Source organism: Carassius auratus, chromosome 2 (genome assembly GCF_003368295.1).
Source record: "Carassius auratus strain Wakin chromosome 2, ASM336829v1, whole genome shotgun sequence".
Lineage (NCBI taxonomy): Eukaryota > Metazoa > Chordata > Actinopteri > Cypriniformes > Cyprinidae > Carassius > Carassius auratus.
The window spans coordinates 25,800,696-25,823,020 of record NC_039244.1 but is presented as its reverse complement, the minus strand read 5'-3'; the positions used below and the strand labels follow the sequence as shown (position 1 = coordinate 25,823,020).

The 22,325-nt window shown below is 38.2% G+C and overlaps 1 protein-coding gene across 2 annotated transcripts; it reads right to left on the bottom strand.

The window, feature by feature from the left end:
* Positions 1-4,640: 4,640 nt before the first annotated feature.
* On the bottom strand, positions 4,641-21,888 carry tbl1xr1b (TBL1X/Y related 1b). 2 transcript variants are annotated; one of them, XM_026195764.1, is made up of 16 exons: positions 21,575-21,888; positions 20,652-20,716; positions 17,158-17,258; positions 15,891-16,036; positions 15,600-15,783; positions 15,066-15,198; positions 13,862-14,003; positions 13,662-13,725; positions 13,481-13,578; positions 13,328-13,388; positions 12,869-12,990; positions 11,856-11,930; positions 11,620-11,747; positions 11,333-11,498; positions 9,202-9,303; positions 4,641-7,087 (listed from the first exon to the last, which is right to left on the bottom strand). In XM_026195764.1, the coding sequence occupies exons 3-16, from the start codon at positions 17,213-17,215 to the stop codon at positions 7,061-7,063; spliced, it is 1,506 nt and encodes a 501-aa protein (XP_026051549.1). In that variant the 5' UTR covers positions 17,216-17,258; positions 20,652-20,716; positions 21,575-21,888; the 3' UTR covers positions 4,641-7,060. The 2 variants fall into 2 exon arrangements, with proteins under 2 accessions (XP_026051549.1, XP_026051542.1); XM_026195757.1 differs by having other exon boundaries at positions 21,624-21,888.
* Between the last annotated feature and the right edge of the window lie 437 nt (positions 21,889-22,325).

The window sequence follows — 22,325 nt, the reverse complement described above, 5'->3', positions numbered from 1 at the left end:
GATGATTTTAACTGACAACTAAGGAAAATCCCAAATTCAGTATCTCAGAAAATTATAATATTACTTAAGACCAATACAAAGAAAGGATCTTTAGAAATCTTGGCCAACTGAAAAGTATGAACATGAAAAATATGAGCATGTACAGCACTCAATACTTAGTTGGGGCTCCTTTTGCCTGAATTACTGCAGCAATGCAGTGTGGCATGGAGTCGATCAGTCTGTGGCACTGCTCAGGTGTTATGAGAGCCCAGGTTGCTCTGATAGTGGCCTTCAGCTCTTCTGCATTGTTGGGTCTGGCATATCGCATCTTCCTATTCACAATACCCCATCGATTTTCTATGGGGTTAAGGTCAGGCGAGTTTGCTGGCCAAGTAAGAACAGGGATACCATGGTCCTTAATCCGGGTACTGGAAGCTTTGGCACTCTGTGCAGGTACTAAGTCCTTGGAAAATGAAATCTGCATCTCCATAAAGTTGGTCAACTGCAGGAATCATGAAGTGCTTTAAAACTTCCTGGTATATGGCTGTGTTGACCTTCGACCTCAGAAAACACAGTGGACCAATACCAGCAGATGACATGGCACCCCAAACCATCACTGACTGTGGAAACTTTACACTGGACCTCAAGCAGCATGGATTTTTGTCTACCTCTAGACTCTGGGACCCTGATTTCCCAAAGGAAATGCAAAATTTACTTTCATCAGAGAATTTTACTTTGGACTACTCAGCAGCAGTCCAGTCCTTTTTGTCTTTAGACGCTTCTGACACTGTCTGTTGTTCAAGAGTGGATTGACACAAGGAATGCGAAGCTGAAACCCATGTCTTGCATACGTCTGTGCATAGTGGTTTTTGAAGCACTGACTCCAGCTGCAGTCCACTTTTTGTGAATCTCCTTCACATTTTTGAATGGATATTCTTTCACAGTTGTCTCCAGGGTGCGGTTATCCCTATTGCTTGTACACTTCGTTTCTACCACATCTTTTCTTTCCTTTCACCTCTGTATTCATGTGCTTGGACACAGAGCTATGTGAACAGCAAGCCTCTTTTGCAATGAGCTTTTGTGTCTTGCCCTCCTTGCGCAAGGTATCAAAGGTCGTCTTTTGGACAACTGTCAAGTCAGCAGTCTTCCCCATGATTGTGTACCCAACAGAAATAGACTGACAGACCATTTAAAGGCCTTTGCAGGTGTTTTGAGTTAACTAGCTGATTAGAGTGTGGCACCAGGTGTCTAAAATATTGAACCTTTTCACAATATTCTGATTTTCTGAGATACTGAATTTGGGATTTTCCTTAGTTGTCAGTTATAAACATCAAAATTAGGACTGTCACTTTTGTGAAAAAATAATTTTCGATTTTTAAGACGTGTTCATTGAATCGATTGTAAAATTGATTTTCCATGTCTAAAAAAAAGATGTTTCCATTTTCAACGCCAAATAACGGACAAACATAAAGAGAAACGCTGGAAATGCACAAGTCCGCAATATTTATTATTTATTGGCATGAAGTTTCGTGCAGAATAACAAAAAGCAACAGAAGTGCAACATTCTCGAAAAAAATATATGCAGAGTGGACATCTGCCATAACATAAATGAAAAACATTACTGCAGGCTTCAACCCTGCTCCATGGTTTAGACAATTTAAAAATTTCCACATTTATTTTAAATAATGCTTCAATCCATTTCAAACAACTGTTAAAAAATGAAACCTTAAATGGACTTACTTGAAGTTGAGAACAGGCCATGAGTAGCATTTGGTTTGATGTTCTTGCAACCAGGACGTTAAGAAATGGAAAAATATAATTGACCGAAAAAAAGTGCCCACCGAGCCTGCCTAGAGTTAAGTCATTTAGCGGATCTGATATATTCAAGAATCTTGTGGTCGGTCCAAACAATAAAAGGTACCTCCGAACCCTCTAACCAATGATGCCACTCCTCCAAGGCTAACTCCAAGGCTAACTTGAGGTTGAGTCATTAATGACATAGTTCACCCAAAAATGAAAAATATCCCTTTAAGGAGAGTGGAGGCTTCACCCAGGATCAGTTAAAATGATTTAGGATCGATTCGGGGGGGTGGAAGTGGATTTGTTTGCCACAAGCGAGAACACGCACTGTCAGATGTTCTTCTCTGCTGGGAGATGCTCTGACATCACGTTGGCTGGAAGCCAGGCTTTATGCATTCCCTCTGGTGAAGATTCTGCCTATGGTGTTGTGCAAAATTAAGGAGGAGAGAGCGTCAGTTATACTCATGGCCTCAGACTGGCCAAATCAGCCCTGGTTCGTGGACCTGAGAGAGTTAGTGGTGATCCCCCATGGCAAATCCCCCTCAGGAAGGACCTGCTGTCTCAATGTCCTTCATGTGTGACCATTACAGGGACCCTAAATGAGCGGGACGCTCTGTACTCACCTGTTCCGTGTCGGATGGTTTGCGCTTTCTACAGCACAGATTGGATTGCGGGAGTTTGCCATCCACGCTGAAGGTGTATGTGGCCACTCCCGTTCCCCAGGTTGATGGGCAATTGATCGGTAAGCACGCTCTGGTAATCAGTTTTCTCAGTGGAGTGAGGAGATTGTGTCCTTCACGGCCGCCCTCCATGCCACCGTGGGATCTAGCTCTAGTTTTGAGGGCTCTGTCTATACCACAGTTCGAGCCCTTAGCTTCGATTGTGGTTAAGGGGCTTTCCCTGAAGATGGCCTTGCTTCTTGCTTTTGCCTCAGTGAAGCGCATTGGAGACTTATGTACATTTTCAGTGAACGATAATTGCATCTGTTTTGGACCTGGCGACTGTAATGTCACTCTCCTGCCAAGACCAGGTTACATTCCGAAGTCACTCAATACACCGTTTAGAGCACAGGTTGTTTCCCTGTCCGCTTTATCTGCTGAGCCGTCAGCCCTCCATGACGCTGATGCTAATACAGCTGTTTGCCCTGTTAGGGCTTTGCAAATGTATGTGGATCGCTTGGCCGACTTTTGTCAGTTGGACCAGCTGTTCATATGCTTTGGTGGATGTAATAAGGGATGTGCTGTTTCAAAACAGAAACTTTCTCACTGGAATTATGGATGCTATTGTGTTGGGTTACCAATGCCATGGGAAAGATTGTCCCCTCAACATCAGAGTTCATTCTGCGAGGGCAATTGCTTCCTCATGGGCCTGGTCTAGAGGTTTGCCTATCCAGGATTTATGTCTTGCTGCTGTTTCTGATGTTTTTCCCTTTTCACAACATTCTTTGTAAACCCTAGAAATGGTTGTGTGTGAAAATTCCCAGTAACTAAGCAGAAAAACTCAGACCGGCCCGTCTGGCACCAACAACCATGTCACGCTCAAAATTGCTTAAATCACCTTTCTTTCCAATTCTGATATTCAGTTTGGAGTTCAAGAGATTGTCTTTACCAGGACCACACCCCTAAATGCACTGAAGCAACTGCCATGTGATTGGTTGATTAGATAATTGCATTAATGAGAAATTGAACAGGTGTTCCTAATAATCCTTAAGGTAAGTGTACGTCATAGCTGAGGTAATGTTGAGTAAGCGCCTTGAAAGTGAACGCCTCCGGTTACTATCGTAACCTCGGTTCCCCGAGAGGCGGGAACAAGACATTACATTAGCCACCGTGGTTGCTGTTGATTTTTTTCAGTTTTACCAGAAATACCAGAAGAAATTTCCTAGCAAATATGAATAATTATGTTGGACAGCAATGGGACTTTAGATCATGATCTTTATTAAAAAATAAAGTATTATAAAATGAAAAATTATGTCCAATAGCCTATTTTTTTGTGTTATTGACTAAGTTTCTTTCTACCTTTAATTTTTGACAAAAAAAGAAAGAATTATTATTAAAAAAACATTTTACAAATCACGTTAAAGAAAATAAAAATCACGAGAAAACAAGAAAGAATTGTCCATGGCCTCTCAGGGATTCCGTAGCTTATTTTCCATCGACCGTTTAAGATGTACAAAAATGTGCTCCACAGAGATGACAAACAGGCTAAGAGTAAAATCTACCTTACTGACAATAGACTATATGAAAAGCTGATGTCATTTTTAGACCGAAACACATCTGATTTTTTTTCCCGTTTACATTAATTTTAAAACTCCACTTACAAGGATACTCACCTAAATGGGCATTTGACTTAATTTCGTTTGTACTTGTCCTTTCAAGCGCAGAAAGTGAAAAGTGAGCCAGTTCTGTAATGGCGCTCTGTACGCACGCAAATTCTTCTTTTGCTTGAGTGGTTAAAAATAATTTGAATGCTTAAACTGGCAAGACTTATAAACACGATACCACTAAACCTCACACTGCTAAACCTTCGTGACATGTCAAAAATAAAGCATTGCACATTTTACGCTTTTTTAGTATTCTGAAAGTGAAAAACAAAAGTATTATTGTGCACTGTTTCTAGTCCGCTGATAAATAAATGTGTGACTGACTTCCTTTATACAGTCAGATGTTCTTGTTTTAACTGAATCATTCTCAAACATGGTCATCAGGTTTTACACAAACGTGAGCTTCTTCAGCTGTTATTAAAACCAAATAGGCCTACTACATTCTGGCTTTCATACATTACACCATATAAACTAAGTGCAATCTTCTTGATGGCACACTGTTTCTGCATTCATAGAGATTCAAAAGCACAGACAGAGAACACTTTTATCAAAATATATTTTATTCTGGACTTCTCATTTGATCTGACTCCAATCACAACAGTCAAATCAATATCGCAGTGAGGGATTTCTGCTAGAAAGTAAGCAAAAACAAGAAAAAGAAGAAAGAGAGAGAAAAACTAGATTAAGGATTACCTAAAGTGAGACAAATATCACCTAATTATTTACATGGTCCAGGATGTTTTGATATGTCCATGTACATGCTTTTGCTTAGAGCTAAAAACATTAGAATTACAAAAGATTTTAAAGTAGAAAATTTCAAAGGGACACAGCAAGCAGAGTGCTAGGCTTCAAGGACCAAGAGAAGCACACACACCGTAAAAAGTATAGCTCTTTAAAATCAAAACATTATAAAATACCATTCCACTGTCATAGACAATACAATAAATAGTGTATTTTCATACAATCTACTTGTTGATTATATTAGAGCAAGCTTCAAAATACTCTTTAAAAAATGAAATTGGAAAAATAAAAATCAGGACATTTTGATATTTGGGGTTACTTTATCTACAGCGATATCGTTGACTTGATTGCAATTAAATGCACAGACACTATTTAAACTGAACAGAGATGACATCACTGAATTCAATGATGGACTGCCTTAACTGTTATTTTACATTATTGACACACTGTTTTCCTAATGAATGTTGTTCAGTTGCTTTGACGCAATGTATTTTGTTTAAAGCGCTATTTAAATGTGACTTTACTTGACTATTTAGGAGGGGATGCAGATTATAGTTAATCTGTGGGAAAAGACAGACATCTGTTAACATTTTGGACTACATTTTAATAAAAAGAAAAGGAAAAACACTGTTACATAGGTTTTAACCAGCCGCCTCATCCTCTAATAATCATCAGAAGATCTGGTTCATTCCAGTAAATGTTTAATGTCAGTAATTTCAGTCCAAAATATAAAAAACGATTTAAGTGCTCATTGGGTTTCATGGGAGTATGTATAAAGTGCTGAAGGGCAACATTAAGAGTGTGCTGGAGAAAAGCTGCTTCTCTGGACTATGACTGTCTAATGGTATTTTATAAAGACACTCGACAGCATCTAGTGAACTCTAAATCAATGTGCTGTCACCCTAAAGAAACCAGACAGTGAGAAAAATTACAAACATCAATGGAGTTTACATTAAAAAAAATCATTTATAACAGTAGCATCTAAAAGGAAAAATCCCTGTGGTCACAGTCACGTTTTTCCACGTCAGTTTCTGCATCACTGCGCAATGACGTCATTTTACAAAAAAAAGAGTGAGTAAAACGGGCACCACCTTAACATGACTCTGAACTATGGAACTAGAGTCGAAAAGCACATCCACCTCCCACTGCCTGAACGGAACGGAATAAAAAAATAAAAAGAAATATCCCACCGACACATAATTCTGTCCCACACATGAAGCCACAGACTGCAGCGGTTAGAGTCACACACATACCAGTTCACTGCAGCACTCAAAGTGTAATGAGAGTCAGAGCTCGAACCGCTGTAGGAAAGCAAGAAATGACAGCACTACGCAGCACTAAAGAAAGAACATCTAATCTGAAGGAGAAATCTTTGTAATAAACGTTTTTAAGTGAGGTGTCATGTTAAATACCATTGTTGGAGGACAATCACAAACTCCCAAAAAAAGCAAAATGAATGAATAACCTGACAAATATGTTTTCTGTAACAGTGACCGTGAATGTGCCGTCATGTTTTTAGGGTGGGCCTTACAGATATTTTAAAACGTTCAGGCTTCACCTATGAGTTTCACCCATTCATGCACTGCAAGTTCAGTTTTGTCTTACCACAAAGTTGCATAGGTTGTATAAAATAACACAGGGCATTCGTTTTAGAAAATATAGCAGAGTAATCTAACAGGCTTTCTGTACTCTTATAACTCTGTATTAAAAAAAAAAAAAAAAAAAAATCCTTGAGCATTTTTGGAGAACAGTTCCAAAGTCGGAGAGCTACTAAAGATACAGTGCCAATATTCTCCGAATTGTCGATATCATACGGCCACCAGTCGGCCATATTCAACAGCTCTACTCTTTAGCTCATGCAGTTCCACCTAAACCGTCTCTGAAGCACTGACGTGTACAATATGCTCACGACAGCGGCGTGGACCTCGGCCCTCTGGGTTTGGAATGATGCACACAGGAACTAATGAGGTGTCTGTGTGCATTTGTGGTGTATTTCTCATGTGTCCAGCGTGTCTGTTTATAACTGTTCTCAGGCACGCTGATTTTGTGTGTGTGTGGTAGGCATCATGGGTCCGTGTTGTGATGGAGCTGAGGAACCATTGGTCTGGAGCCTCACGCGTGGACTACAGCAGTGGATGATGATGGTGGGCCAGGGACAGTCAGTAAATTTGGCTGTGCACACATTCATAGTCGGTCCATGGCTTCCCAGCAACTGCATCATTTCCTTAGATCTAATACACAAACCTGAGAAAGGGAAGAAAAGTTATGACTTCCGGCCAGTAAATGGTAAAAGTTAAATCTCCTAAAAATAAGGGCTGCACCATTTGAAAGGACATTTTTTTTTATTATTTTTTCTGATAAAAACTGTGATGATGATATATAAGCCCTGTAGAGAACCAATAGAGTAAAAACACACTCAATATAAAGAGTTATAGAGTTCCATATAAAACGTTACATCTTTGTATTTGTTCATAACTACAACAATATAACATTTTCATTTTTTTTTATAAGGAGCTGTTTTTGTTTTATACAGTATGCTGCTAAGAAAACACCATAGAAGACGGGTAAAGAATAGCTCCATCGTTGTTCAATGTAAAAAAAAACCAAAAACAAACAACCCAAAAACATACTTTGTTAGTTTTAATAAATACAAAATTTTTAAAAATCAAGGAAATTTATCTGCCAATTATTTATTTTTGCTGTATCTAAGACGTACCGAACCGAACCGTGACACCAGTGAATCGCATCGAACCAAACCGTGAATTTTGTGAACCGTTACACCCCTAATATATATATATATATATATATATATATATATATATATATATACATACATACACACACACACACATATATATATATATATATATATATATATATATATATATATATATATATATATATATATATATATATATATATATATATATTATATATATATATTTTTTTTTACTATTACAGCTGTCGAGATTAACGAATCATGGAAGTGTTGATTATAATTATTTTTTTCGATCTTTTCCCATCACATGAAAGGCTGCAGTGATGAGCATGGAGTAGACAGAGTCTGTTTATCGCGTGGATGCAGTGATCTCGTCATTATTGCAACATGTTATCTCACAAAATGCTTTCACCACAGCTAACAGCAAACACATGAATACAGTAAGAGCTCCGTTGTGCAGCATAACAGCGTCATTCATTGTAACTGCAGTTTGGGCAAGTGTGCAGATATACTCGCGATGTGTAACAGCTCCGGAAAAAAGCGAGCGTTCTTTGATCGCTCTCTGTAGTTAAATCACAATTTAAATAACAGATTTGTTTCATGCTACTAAGAGAAACAACGCGAAGTTGATCGTTTAGTAACTGGCTTGATTCACTGATGCATAAACAGTATTAAACGATTTAGAAAGAAAGTCTGTGTGAACTTGAATGTTTAGCTACCCATCAGAAATCACTGATCACAGATCAGGCATTAATGAACACTGTTACTCACTGTTTGTGCCAGTGCCGTCGAATCCATATCATAAAAGTCTGTTTCAAACGCCTGTGCTGACATTGCGACTGAATTATATGTAAATATTTGGGCGGGCAAAGCAGAGAAAGAGGAGGTAACAATTCTCGTTGCAACGTCACAACGAGGAGATTCAAGATCACCCTGATTGAGCTTCAATTTTCTCAAAGGCAGAGAAAGATAGAAAAATCTCGATTTACACCGATTTAAATTTCTAGAAACTTGGGGACCATATACGGGCTAGGGGAACTCATATTAATGTTAAAAAACCTCAGTAAGTGAAATTTTCATGTCATAGGACCTTTAATAACGTCATTTGTTAACCAATATTATCAGTTAAACCCAGGTCCTGAATTTTGTTTAACATTAGTATTCCAGTAAAAAAATGAGTAAAACAAACTATGGAATGCAAACTTTGTGCAATCCTGCACTGAAACCCAGGACCTCATTAAACAGTTTTTCAAAACTTTCCCAGCTTCATTTATTTTTCCAAAACTTTTGCAGGCCTGGAAATTGCTGCTGGAAATTCTGGTTACAAGTATGGAAAGATTGCTGGCACATGTTGTGTTCTCAAATGCATATAAGTGTGACATAAACTGAAAAAAGATTTAGAGATGGTTTGTGTGGAGCAGCATTTACTGCGAACTGTGCTGTACTGAAAATACCAGCGGCTAATGAGCTGCTCATGTGTAAAATCATTCTGAACCCAGCAATTTTGGTTTATTTTGATTCATGATGCATCCCTACTAAAAACTACAAATGCTTTCAAACTGATTCGGTCCATGCTGTATCCTCAACAGTAGCCAGAGGACGTTCAAGTGACACTTTGCTTTGCAATACAGAAACTCACCGATCCATCTGATGCACTTGCGCCCACTTTGTCTCCAGTGGAGTTCCAGCATACTTCAAAAATCCCTCCCGTCCCTCGGTAGCTGTTGACTAAAGCACCGCTCTGTAGGGCAGAAAGTGAGAGTCAAGTTAAGAACACGAGTCATGCAATGCAGTAGAGTGACAGTTCAATATATCAGCCAGGCTGTTTAATGGGCAGCAGCTGAAAACTGTGAGCCCTATCATACACCCGCTGCAATGTGGCGCAAGGCGTGGTGCTAGTGTTTTTGGTAGTTTCAGCCCGACACAGTTCTCATTTCCATGTACTGCGCTGCGTTATTTAAATATCAAATGCATTCGCGCCCATGGGCATATTGGTCCCAAAAAAGAGGTGTGTTCAGGTGCATTGTTGGCACATTACTATTTTGAGGAACTGAAAATAGACTGTGCCATAGACCAACTCAAACCTGGTCTAAAATCTAAAGTCAATGATGCAATTTTTAAAAATGTTTTATTAAAAGAGTGTGTTAGTAGAAAATGCGCCTGTAGGCGGGTCCACAACGCCGCGTTCACTTTGCTTATTACACACACGGACACGCATGAAAAACTGTTGCATGAAAGCACTGTAAGTCGCTTTGGATAAAAGCATCTGCTAAATCAATACATTTAATTTGTAACTAAATGTAATTTATTGTGTTGGCTTCATAAATATAAAAGCGTCATACATGTCATAATGGATAGTCACTGCATGTATCAGAATTAGCCTACCTATTTGCTCACACATGAGCAGATCCGTTTGCTCTCTGGAGACACATTAAGTCTGTGCGCCTTAAAATTCTGCTGTTTAAATAGCGAATCCACGCAACTCGCTATTAAAGGGAATGGGAGATGAGACTCTGATTGGATTATTGCACATTATGCCCAAAAACACACCCATTACTCTTTGAGAATAGGGACAACTCTTTTAGACCATGCGTTGGGAATGCCAAATGTTTTTCCCTTCGTTATACTAGCAAAAGTGGATTCGGGAATGCCATGAGTGCACCTGCGCCGTGCGCTTTAGACCATACGCTTAGATCGTTAAAATAGGGCCCTGTATCTTCAATCAATGATTAATGTAAGTCTGATACTCCTAAGTAGGGGTGGGAATTTTTTCTAAAATATTGCATTCGAATATTTGAGCTCATAAAAAAACTGAATATTCGATTCTTTCAATGACGTTTAATTAGAAAGATATTACTGTTTTAATCAAACATTATTTTTACACCATTTCTGAACAATCTTATCAGGGTCAAATTATATAGGCTATCCTGATTTTGTTTAATTTGAAAACATAAAACAAATTGTGCAAAAAAAGAAAAATGAATGAGAGAAAAAAAAAAAGGTTATAAAGCATACACTCAAGTCGGCATGGTTATCGTGTTTGCATTGTTTCACATGTTCTTGAAAAAACAAACAAACAAATTTGTACATCAACATGATCAGGTGAAAGTCGTCTACTTATGCCGTGTGTGAACCAAAAGAGTTTTTAGTCAGTTAGTCGTGAGGTATTTCAAATTATTGAAAGATCATGTGACTGAAGACTGGAGTAATGATGCTGAATGTTTATCTTTGAAATTACATTAAAATATATAAACTTAGAAAACAGTACCGTATTTTTCGTAATATAAGTCGCACCAGTCCAAAAATACGTCATGAGGAAAAAAAACATAAAAGTCGCACTGGATTATAAGTCGCATTTATTTAGAACCAAGCACCAAGAGAAAACATTACCGTCTACAGCCACGAGAGGGCGCACTATGCTGCTCAGTGTAGACTACAGGAGAGCGCCCTCTCGCGGCTGTAGACGGTAATGTTTTCTCTTGGTTCATTTCACTCGGTTCATGTCAAATACATTTTCATAAATAAGTTGCACCTGACTATAAGTCGCAGGACCAGCCAAACTGGAAAATACGGTATTTATAAAATGTAATACTATTCCACAATATTAGTTTTTTTTTTTTACTCAACAGCCTTGGGAGAGTTTAAGAGGCTTCTTTTAAAAATCATTATCTTCACAAAACAGTTGGCCAATTCAGCATCTGATAAAATGAAGACTTTATTATTCTCATGTGAATATGTAATGAGTATGTTTGTTAAATAGCCTACAGTACCTGCGTGTTCCAGATATGGACACACTTGTCGAAGGAACCGCTGGCCAGGTGCCGTCCATCTGGACTGAATGCCACGCTGTAGACGGGCTCCTGGTGTTTGGTCAGTGTGTGGATGCATGAACCACGCTCTGCGTCCCACAGACGCACCGTTGAATCGAATGATGCACTTTAGGCAGAAAATAAGAAATAACTGCTGCTTAAAGTGTATAGCTACATACACAAATTGTAAATGGTCTAAACATCTGAACAGATTTTCAAGTGAAGAGTGATGGTGGCTGTTTGTGTACCTGGCCAGCATGAGGTTGGCATTGGGGTTGTTGGTTCCAGGGCCAGTTGGGCTCCATTTGATGGTGTAGATCTCCTTACTGTGGGCTTGAAGGTCATGAACACAAGTGTCCTGTTTCATGCTCCAAAGCTAACGTTCAATAGAAAACACAACATTAACACACTTCAAGTTAACAATGCAAACACTAGTAAAGATCTAAATCATCAAACTATAGATGGCTATGTGTTTGTATCTTACCTTTAGCGTCATGTCATCAGAGCAGGAGGCCAAGAGATTCCCCGTTGGATCCCATTTGATTGCATTGACTTCATTCTGAAAATAAAGGAGTGCAAATCATCTGTGATGTAATCAATTAGCATGCTTAACGCTATAAAGCTGTATGTATCTATTATATTTGGTGCATATTTGCTTATCCATTGTCTTCAAGAAGCAATTTTTATATAACTTCCAAAATGTCCTCTATCGCAACTGCAAAATCTTTGCCAATTTAGTAATGGCAAAAACTAATTTGTTGTTGCAAAAAGTTATCTGCACCAGCAGAGCATGGTGCAAGCAATGCTGAGATCATAGGCTCCATTCCCACAAAAATCATGAACTTAAAATGTGTCTCTTGAATGTAGTGCAAGTCGCTTTGGATAAAAGCAACTGCCAAATGGAGGAATGTAAATGCATTTTAAATTGATATCTGAAAAAAACTATTTTTTTTACATAATTTATACATAATACAATCTAAAAACAAAATTAAAAATGTCTATTAAAAATACTATAGCAGGTGTTGTTAAAAACTTAAAGACCACTTTATTAAGATGTAACAATGTTTTTGCCAACATAATTTTATTTATACACAATTTCTTTTACATATATTTGCATACATTATATTAAAATAATTTTATTATTCCTAAATACATTCACAAATTTTTTTATATATATAATTTCACTGGTTTCATCCTTTGTTGGCAGTGCTCTGACCAACAAAATGATTTTACTTTAGAAATTATTTTTTAAAAGAAATGCTTCAAATGTGATGTATAAAGAACATGCTTTTATAGACACTTTGATTTAAATAAATAAATATACCGACTTCAAATGCCTAGCTTTACAGGGTTAAAATATCACATTTAGGGTTTCTGGGATTACAAATAGTCAAAGTAAAATAAGTAAATATCAATGAAGATGTAACAAAATAATTCTTTAAGTGAGTTTTTAATTACATCCACACTCTATTAGAATATCTACTGTGAGTGGCTTACTGTGTGGCCCTGGAATGTTTTGACTGGTCTGTCCTGGCCCAGTTTACACACGTGAATGCACATGTCTGTGCTGCAGGAGGCAAACGTGTTGTTGCTCTGCCAGTCCACGTCCAGAGCTGGAGCTGCAGGCGGCGAATGAAAACCACATTATTCTTGAAACTAGCTAATGTACAATCAGTTCATTTGGATGAAATTAAAGATAGATTTATATCCATAATGAAGAAAACCCTTCTCAGTGGGGGTTTAAAAAGAATCTCACAGCTTATCATTTACCGAAATACTTTCTCTGAACATTTTACAGTTCACATCACAAACAATACGGCTGAGAAAACCTGTTATGTATACGTTTATTAATGTGCATTAATTTGTGTATTTAACAGTGTTTTCCCCCATTTCCCAACTGAATTAGCAAGAATGTCGAGGTTAGTTTTGGGAAAATTGATGATTTTTCTTACTCACCTGAATGGAATGGAAATTGCTGCTTGGCCTCTCCTGTGTGGGCGTCCCAAATAATGGTGGTCTGAAAGGTGCACATTCCCATTAGCATTTCAACTTCGCCTCATCATCTTATCTTGACGGAATATGATATAATCACATAAGATTATACTGTACCTTATCAACACCGGCGCTGAGGATAAAATTTCCTTTCTTATTCCACTTTAACGCAAATATGGGACCTTTGTGCTGCCCCAGTGTACTGGCAAGATTACCTGCCGGTTATGGGACACATATTAGATAAACAGGATTTTGTCATTCAATTGACTTTAATGATTAGGGAGTTAATAAAGCTCACCATCTTTAGTCCATATCCTGGCAAAGCCATCATAGGATCCTGTGGCAAGAAGTGTACCTTCACTCTGTCCAACACAATAAACAGAAATATGAATTTGATTAATATGTTCGGTGTATGAAGAGCGTGGAAAAGCAAGAGCTCAGACATTGAAGTTGCAAGCAGGGTTACTTCAGTTCATAAGCGCTAGTCCCAGCACTCACATTCCAGTCCAGTGAGGTGACGTCTTTGTTACTGGGTACATCCTGCCCCCCCTCCCGAATGCAGTGCCGCAGCACCAGCTGAGTGGATCCTCCTGCGCTGCCCTCGCTCAGGTTCCAGATCCGTGCGGTTGAGTCTCCAGAGCTGATGGAAACAAGGAAACAGAGATGAATTCCCACAAAAATATACAAGACATTAAGCCAAGACAAGCAAAGCAATAATTGGATTTCTGTCATGACAACTCTGAGAAAGTTTACAAAAACTCTGCTGTTTTTGTTCAGACCAATGTGAGAAATCGAACCATGGTTTTAAGCAGTAAACACGCGGAGGTATTAATGTGAACTTGTGGATCAACATGATAAAGCATTATATTAGCATATTTAAGTGATAGGCTATAATAATTGATTTATAATAGTTTAAATTAAATATAATAATTGATAGCTTTCCTTCAATTATCTTTTAAAAAATGTAAAGGCTGAAATGTAACATTAATAATCAAAACAAAACTTTTTTTGTGAAAATATGTATCTAAACTCTAAATCATGCTTTTTACAGTCATTTTCATTTTATTTGAGCAGATCTAAAAAATTGTCTTAAAAAGTATTAAATATCCTGGAGATACCCTGGTCCGGTAAAAACATTTTCATGTTTTTAGGTAGGCCTATGAAATTGTCCAGACCTCCGCTGGTAAGGAGGGTTTATTAATGGACCACAATCAATTTTAGCTGGAGACCCCTGGGGCCGGTTTCACCAGCTGGACGTACACCCGGTCGTAAGACTAGGCTGGACGGAAAATGTACTTTAAGTCGTTCGTAAAATTTATACCCGTTGCACCATCCCTACGTTGTGCTACGTCTGAGACTAAATCTTATGCCTAGTCAGAGGTAGGTGTAAAATGAAAAGTCATGATTTGCTAGTTTTCCCAGGAGGTCTCCCATCCAGGTACTAACCTGACTCAACCCTGCTTAGCTTCAGATCTATACAGGTGGAACTGGGGAAGGTGGAGGGTTTCTGAAGTGCGCTGCAACTGCTAATGCAAGTTCCAGCCAAGAATTTAAATGTTGAGAAACAAGCTCATTGGCTTCTAATGCGAAAGAAACCAATCTATCCAATTATCAGCCTGCACAATCTAGAATTTCATGACAGAACTTTGATTGAAAATTCACTTTATGAGAAAATAAACTGTGGCTTTGGTTTAATACTGACCCAGAGGCCAGCAGATCACTGACAGGGTTCCATGCACAGATGAAGACCTCAGACTCATGGCCCCGCAGCACCATGGCTTTACTGGCTGGGATCTCCACCGCACCGTCCACCTCCATCATGTCTGAGTGGTGGTCTGTAAAAGGAAGGGGCAGAAACACTTTCAGTGCTGTGTGACATTATTAGTGGAGAGAAAAAAACTATATATATTCTATGATGCATCGTGATTCTCCTCAATGATACTGAGGGTTTGTTTTTTTTCATGTCAATGACCATTCATGCAGGGACAACAATGAGCATGTAGATATTGTTAACATGGTCGTCAAAAATACACTGAACGAATGTGGGGAGCCACGCCATCATTTTGAAAAATTGGGCCAGCAGCTTTTTAGAAAGTCTCCATTTTTACCCAGGGTAAAGACTGAACAGTATGAAACAGAGAAAACAGAGACTTGGTGAAGTCACATGTTCAGCTGTCTTATGGACTAAATAATGACAACTCAGTTTCAACAAAGTAAATCTGGGGCGTGAGCTTACTAGACAGTGTGTGAGATCCGTTCTCTTCTCCATTAGCTGTGCTCTCTCCGTTCTTGGCAGCGGCAGCTTGCTGCTGAGCCAGCTTATCCTTATACACCTGCTGCCTCGTTTGCACCACGTCTGGCATCACTGCATCGATCAAAGACAGCGACTCGATCGGTCGTCCATCAAACAGGGTACCGTCCTGTGACCACATTACACAACAGGTACAAAAAGGTTAAGCTCATTTTTTATTTTCTTAAATATTTAATGGGGAAACTGGGAATATCTGGTAGCCATAACTGCCCTGACCTCATTGATGCTGACTTCCGCCTCCACATACTGCAGGCCTTTCTGGATGATGGAGATGAGGGCAGCAGGGGGCACCAGAGCGCCGTTGATGTTGGACTGGCTGATGTGGCTCTCTATGCCAAAGGTGAAAGCTGAGTGGGAGAAGCCTGCAGGGGGAGGAAGACAGCACTTATATTATATCACAAGTATTTGTGAATAGTGAGGTTAAAAAGTATTGGTATTTTGGTACAAGGTCAATATAAATTTTTTTAAAAATGTTACACAATCAAAAACCATACTCCTGATCCAATTTGGTCGACTGACAGGGAGCGGACTACAAACCAGGGTTATTATCATAAACCAAAACTTCTATTTTCATGAGACAATAAGTAATGAGACTATTTTCTAAAAAAAAAAAAAAAAAAAGAAAAAAAGGTGAACTTGTTTTATATTTCAGCTGGTTCCCAATGAAAACACGACAAAATTACTAAAACTAACAAAAATGAAAGCAAATACAGAAAATATTAAATAAAAAAAAAATCAAAATATTAACAAAAAATATAGTACATCAGTGATACTTTTCAATCCATCACGTGTATTTGTACACATATTTTTTTTAATACATTGTGCATGTTTTACTTGGTTCGTTGCGGGTAAATCATTTGCATATGGAACTAAATTCCACACTAGAAGACTTAATGTCAAACCGTGCTCTTTCTTCAGATGTTGCAGAGGTTCTGATATAACATCACACTCTGCAGCATCTTTAAAAAAAATGTAATTCAACACATAAATAATAATAAATCCAACATGTAAAAACACATTCTACTCCACTTTCCTGTAGCACAGATATATTTTCCCTTGCCTACAAGGGAGAACCGTAAACTCTAGTGTGTGTTGGTGCCTGACACAGCATCACTGCGCAAGTTATTTTTGCTATATAGTGAAAATCCACTGGTATTAGTTCTGACAAAAAACTGCATTTTCCATTTCCTGAATTAAAAGTGAGAGATGTTTGCCCAAAAATGTTGAGAGTGTTGTGGATAACTGCTAGGTATTTATTATGCAGTTGGTTTTGTCTTGAGTGGTTTTAGTTTGCTGTAATGTGGATACGAGGGTGTTCTGTGTGGGATGTTAGGAGGTCGAACCACTAATTAGTTCCTAGGAAATAAACATGGCACAGGGCAAAAACCTGACACCGCTTGCAATATGAAACACGATATACACAGAGCATGTGCTGTTTGCTCAAATACAGAGGCGAGTCTGCAGATGATGAACAGATACACACCTGACTCCTGCAAGTATCTGTACACCAGGAAATTGACCTCATCACTGCTTACGCTCATTTTGGATCCTGGGTGAACCAAGAGGTCAGGGCAAGGGTGGAGCCTGAAAAACAAAGACACGTGGTTACTGTGCTTCACCAACAGCAGAGAGCTTTGGACAGTACTGGACATTTACACCAACCTGCTTTTTAAAGAAATTCAACGAAGACACATTAAACTGATTAAAAAAGAAATGTTAAAAAAATGTTAAAATAAAACAAATTTATTTTTTTCTGCCTAGCAGGAATAATGCTGATTTTCCATCAAATGATTAAATTACATTATGAATTAAAGCTGCAAGCAGCGATGAACGGGCCCTCGCACCCGGGCTCACCGCCATCGTGTGGCTTTAGTAAAAAGGTGAACGTTGAAAAATATGCATTTAAACTCATAAATATAAGTGCAATATATCAAAGTTTATTCCATATGTGTGCCAATCTTCCTGTCGCCAGCAGGTGGCGCTATCGTTATAATGGAATATTGGCCTTCAGATGTGTTCAAGCCAGGACCCTTATCACACATGTGAAGTTTGGGCAAGATCGGACATTTTATGCCTGAGTTATAACATCTTTTATTCCCATGGCGAGACATCGAACTTCGTCATGGCGACATGGACATGCCTTTTAACAAAAATTCAAGATCTTCACATCTAAACATCACACAGGTCTTTAGATTAGACTGACCACAAAAAAGACATTGATGTCATAAAATTTCTAGGAGAAGTTTGTCACAGTGTAAAATATGTCACTTCCAGTTGCCAATAGGTGGCGCTATGACTATAACTGAATATTGGCATGTAGATCTGTTCAGGTGAAGAGTCTTAACAAAAATGTGAAGTTTGGGGCGGATTGGACATTGTATGTGTGAGTTATAGCACCATCATTTTTCATGGCGAATCATCGAAATTTGTCAGGCCGCCATGGACACGCCCTTTAACGAAACCTCAATTCCTTCGCAATTTAAAATGGCAAAGGGCTTTAGATTACACTGACCAAGTTTGGTGTTGATCTGAATAAATCTCTAGGAGGAGTTCGTTAAAATACAACCCCTGAAAATGACAAAAACAACACCAATTTTGCAGGGAAAATTAAAAATAACCGACTTCCTGTTGGGATTCGGATTTCGTACCAAGAGACTTTTTTGTAGCTATTGGTGTGTTACATATGTTTACCGATTTTCGTACATGTATATGACATGTAGCTCGAGGCGCACTCCATTGAAAATGTGTAGGTGGCGCTATCGAGCCATTTTGCCACACCTGATGGAATTTTGGCCTTCAGATGTGTTCAGGCCAGGACTCTTATCAAACATTTGAAGTTTGGGCAAGATCCGATATTTTATGACTGAGTTACAGCAACTTCTACTCCCATGGCGAGACATCGAACTTTGACATGGCGCCATGGACACGCCCTTTAACGAAAACTCAAGATCTTCTCAATTTAACATCGTACAGGCCTTTAGATTAGACTGACGACAAAAAAGACATTGATGTCAAAAATTTCTAGGAGTAGTTTGTCGCAGCGTAAAATATGTCACTTCCTGTTGCCAATAGGTGGCGCTATGACTATAACTGAATATGGTCGTGTCAAACTGTTCAGGACAGGAGTCTCATCCAACATGTGAAGTTTGGGGCAGATTGGTCATTGTATGTCTGAGTTATAGCAACTTCCTGTTTCATGGCGAATCATCGAAATTCGCCAGGCCGCCACACACAGGCCCTTCAACGAAAACTCAAAAGCTTCGCAATTTAACATCGCAAAGGCCTTTAGATTAGGCATACCAAATTTGGTGTTGATCTGAATTAATCTCTAGGAGGAGTTCGTTAAAATACAACGCATGGAAATGACAAAAATGACACAAAATTTGCTCATAATATTAGAAATAACCGACTTCCTGTTGGGTTTCGGATTTTGCTCCAAGAGACTTTTTTGTAGGTATTGGAGAGTTACATGTGTATACCGATTTTCATACATGTACATGAAACGTAGCTCGAGGCGCACACCGTTGAACGTGTATAGGTGGCGCTGTTGAGCCATTTTGGCACACCCACTTCTGAAACCCATATCAGACGTAAATTTTCGCCAGTTCTGAGGTGTGTGCAAAGTTTCATGACTTTTCGAGCATGTTTAGGCCCTCAAAAATGCGATTCATCTTAGAGAAGAAGAATAATAATAATAATAATAATAATAATAATAATAAACGGAGCAATTCCAAGAGGGTCCTCACACCATCGGTGCTCGGGCCCTAAATATATTAACACAGAAAACAGTTAATTTAAATCGTATATTTAGAACATTTTTTCACTAGTGTTAACTACTTGTAGCTGATAAAATTCTATTCTTAAATACCAGTTCTGTTTTTAATGTCACTTAATAACAAGACAAGCACATTACTTACGTTTTGTTTTCCTTTCCTCCGATTTTAATTTTGCCTGAAGCTTTAACACTTTTTTTTTTTTTTCGATAAAGTTAAAAACTATAAATTTTAAAACGTCCTGACATAAAACACATACAATCACAGATTTGAAATGACCAGAAGCCGAGAGTGCTACACGGTGTCTTTATATAGTCACTGGTGCTCATTGGATGTGATGGAGGTAAACATCAAATATAATGTGGACGAAATACTTCCAAGGAACTCACGTGTTAGGATAAAAAGCCTTTAATAAACTGGGCTTAAATCATCACAACTTGTTAAAAGTAAACCTACGCGTTTCGGCAAAACAGCCTTCTTCAGGACTTGATTTTAAATAATTGTTTAATTTAAAGACAAACAAATGATAGTAACTAGTAAATCTGTCAGGCGTGTGCAATTTAAAAAAAAAGTTTAAAAGTTAATTTTGGACCATACAAAATATGTAGTCGACCTGCTCTCAGTCAACATTAACTATGCAAACTTTTGAACCAAACAGAGACCTGAATATGACATCGTTGACTGAACTTTTTAATGGAAGCTTATTTGAACCCTTGGGAGATTTTCCACTCATTTGCTCACCACTGGAAAGAATTTTTAGGAAGTTACACAGTAGGGATGGATATTGTGATGGGAAGAGTTGCAAGAGATGCACTCATTCAACTCTTGTTTGGTATGTAAGCCTCTTTCATAGCCTAATAATCCTTCACATAAAACAGCATCCCATCATATGACAAGACTCCCTGTTGTTTACGACGTGTCAACAGCCCTGAAAGTGCAACGCTTTGTCTATTCACAATCAAATAAAATTGCATTGGCTTAAACAACACAATAAAAGACTCCTAAGCAGAGTAAGATCTGTCAGGCTAAATGTCTTTACATTCAAACCTTTTATCCAAAACTCATACTTATCACCCACACAAGTACACAAATGTAAGACCTTTTCAAGCTATTGTTTTAATGCAATGAAGGATATTTATGGCTTAACAAGAAGAAATTACTATTATTTAAGGATATCTGTTAATATAGTGTCACACATGCTTACCATGATACCAGGTGTTGATTAGAGGCTCATACTCTTGCCATTCATCGGAGCAAAGTCAAATCACCCTGTCAACAAAAATCACCATTGTATTAGATACAATCAGATTTAAAGTCAGACTTTTATACAGACTTTTGCATAATATTAAATCAAAATCAATCAAAAATATTGTGAAAATGGATTTGTCCACTGATTTTTACACTTTTTGTTGTTGTTGCTTTATTTATAGTTTGAAAAAGTAATATTTCTACTCATTATTAGTACTGAACTATTACACTTATTAATTAATTAACTTATTTTAATCTAATTGTATTTGTGTGTATCAAAAAGCTAAATGATCTTGTGCAGGCTATAATAATAAAAAAAGCAATATAATACAACAGTTCTTTGACAGCTGCTTTTATAATAAAACTTCATCTTTAAACTCTTCTGACTTCATTTCAGTCTCTTCAACAGGTGGACTAAATTTTCCCCATTCAAGTCGTATTGAAGGGTAGAGTTCTAACACGTCATCAAGTTAAATAATCAGTAAAACACATCAATATATTTAGTTAATAAAACCTAATTAAAACCCAATCTGATCGCAAACTGTCACTCTGCCGGAAGCGCCACTGCATGTCACTCGATTATTAGCTCACGGCTAATACACATCGTGGATAAACGTCACCGGAAACAACAGACTCCGCAAACAAATGCAAAAATTCTCGATTCTAGTTCCAACACGTGGCTGCTTCCATAGCAACGCAGCTAACTAGTGGGTTAAATATAAACTAGTTGTTGTCAACGTCCATCTCGCGTTCACGGCGCAAGACACCAGAGCGCCCATCCCCCACCTAGCTGCAGTTCCACTCTGCAAAATCAAAACTTTTAATGACTTATATGACCACTTCAAAAATCTAAAGAGGCAAACATAACAGTCAGCTCACGTATATCTAGGTCACGGGAAGTGTTGGGGGGAGGGAGGGCTCGTCTTACTCGTGCCGATGCTTCCACTCTCGTCAACCGCTAGCGTTAGCTTCTCGAGCTAAAGTACTGAACAAATGTGCCACAACGCCAAGGGAAATCCGACAGAAGGATAACCCTCGGCTTTTCCACTCCACAATTATATTTACTTCCTCGAATAATATCTATTTTCCTATTTTCTGTAGGAAATACAACAGAATAAAAGAAACATTTAGCAGCTTATGGAGTGCCAAGCGCTTTGGAGGAAGCCGACGGCCTCAGACTAGCATTAGGGCGGAGACTTTCCAGGCGAAAATGAGGTGTCAGGCCAACGGGGCTTCCTTTCAATCACAGAAATAAACAAATAATTATAATACAAAATACTAACAAGTATATAAAGAACTGGAAAGTATTTGAATTAATAAACATTATTAAACATTTAAATATTGGATAATGCTTATTAAAGCGAAATGCTGATTGTTGGGTATTAACAAGTGATAGAATACTGATTTGTACCGTGTTGTATGTCGAAATCTATTATTTTCAAAAAATGCATAACAAAATGGTGTTAAAGTTAATAAGAACTAATCTTTTTGGAAACGCAGCAACACGGTCGAACGCCCAAACCCCCACCACTGAAAGTGAAATAATTTTTTATTATTTTACTTTCTTTTTGCCTGGCTGGTCACTGCCTGCTATTCTGCCACACCCACAATCGCCTGCCCAGTCATTCAT